A 1354-nucleotide genomic window follows, 5' to 3' on the forward strand; every position below is an offset into this window, starting at 1 on the left:
ATCGTACAGAATCGCCCATCTGTGTTTACCAAAGTCCAAATTCAAATCGTCGTACGGATAGACTTCCGAGTTTAGGTAGAGTTTCACGTTGGTCAATTTGCAGTCGTCGAATCGGTTCGTGTCCGCGGACATAACGTTCTTCCGACCCGTTTGCAGAGCGAAGACGACGTATCGCGGTTTCTCGAGCTGAGTCGCGGTCTTAATGGCCCACGAGTGCTTGGTCGTGTTCTGCAACAGGGGATACTCGTACAGATCCCACGAACAGAAACCCATACTTAGATATCGTCCGTTTTCCAAGGCGCGCAGCATCGACAGCTTGTTGACCTCGCTCAATACCACGTGAGGCATTCGCCACTGCATCTTGAGTAGTTTGACAGTAGGCTCCAACGCGAGACTTCCCAACAGACAATTGTTGTCGGTGCGCGATCGTATCAAGATTAATTCGTGACGAGCGTTGATCACCACGCGTTTGTAATCCTCGCAAAATCCCAGTAACAGGTTGAGCGGTACGCAGAAATTGAAGTATTCGTTCGCGTTATTATGCGGTTCCCAACCCGTGTTTCGCAGGATCACGCTTCTGTCGGACGATACCGTAACGTAGTTCTTGAGCGTGCTGGTTATTCCTACGTTTCTGCAGTGATCAATCTCCACACCGTCGAGCTCGTATCGAATTTCCTCGAACATGAACGCGACGCAATTATTCCCCAATACCACGTTATCGGCTTGGCCGGCTGCTCTGGTCACCGTCAATGTTCCTTCGACGTAGAGAAAACTTTCGCACGGCAACGTATACAGATCCTGCTGTTGTATAGGTATTCGTATCTCGTCGCTATAGTCGAACGTTGTGTTGGCGTACGGGTTGTACGTGTGAGTCTCGATCTTGACGATGAGATCGTCAAAAACCGGCTCGCCTCCGATGTTAAGAATTTCAGTCATCGTTCAGATGTTTCGTACCGCGAATCCCAAAGATTGTAAAAATTTAACGTTCGATGCGTTGAGCTTCTTTCTCGTCTCTGTTTTAACGCTGCCGAATGTCGATTTGATGATATCGTCGATCGTCGAAGTCGTAAAGATATTCTTATCCGTCGCACGCTCCGAGTCGTTCAACACGAGCATGTCACACGTCGCGCGTTATCGCTGTAGTCGTCGTACGTGCAATCTGACGGTGATCTCTTCTCCTCGAAAATCGAGCAATCGTCCGTCTTGATCCGTGACGCGTATCGTTAGATCCGTAACGCTCGCGCGATGATCGGGAGGTAAATGATTTGCGCCGGCGTTTCCGATATCTTATATCCCGATGGTACGCTCGGTGAAAATTCGTGTATCGTGTGAACACGTTTGCCGTTGCTGTACG

The 1354-nt window shown here is 49.4% G+C and overlaps 1 protein-coding gene across 1 annotated transcript; it reads right to left on the reverse strand.

Moving 5' to 3' along the window:
* Positions 1-29: 29 nt before the first annotated feature.
* LOC112457261 lies at positions 30-936 on the reverse strand (the record flags this gene model as incomplete). Its single annotated transcript, XM_025020186.1, has 2 exons — positions 463-936; positions 30-354 (listed from the first exon to the last, which is right to left on the reverse strand). Coding segments are annotated over exons 1-2 (799 nt in total), but the record flags the coding sequence as incomplete, so codon positions are not given.
* Between the last annotated feature and the right edge of the window lie 418 nt (positions 937-1354).

The sequence above is a fragment of the Temnothorax curvispinosus genome, unplaced genomic scaffold (genome assembly GCF_003070985.1).
Source record: "Temnothorax curvispinosus isolate PA1 unplaced genomic scaffold, ASM307098v1 QBEX01007693.1, whole genome shotgun sequence".
NCBI lineage: Eukaryota > Metazoa > Arthropoda > Insecta > Hymenoptera > Formicidae > Temnothorax > Temnothorax curvispinosus.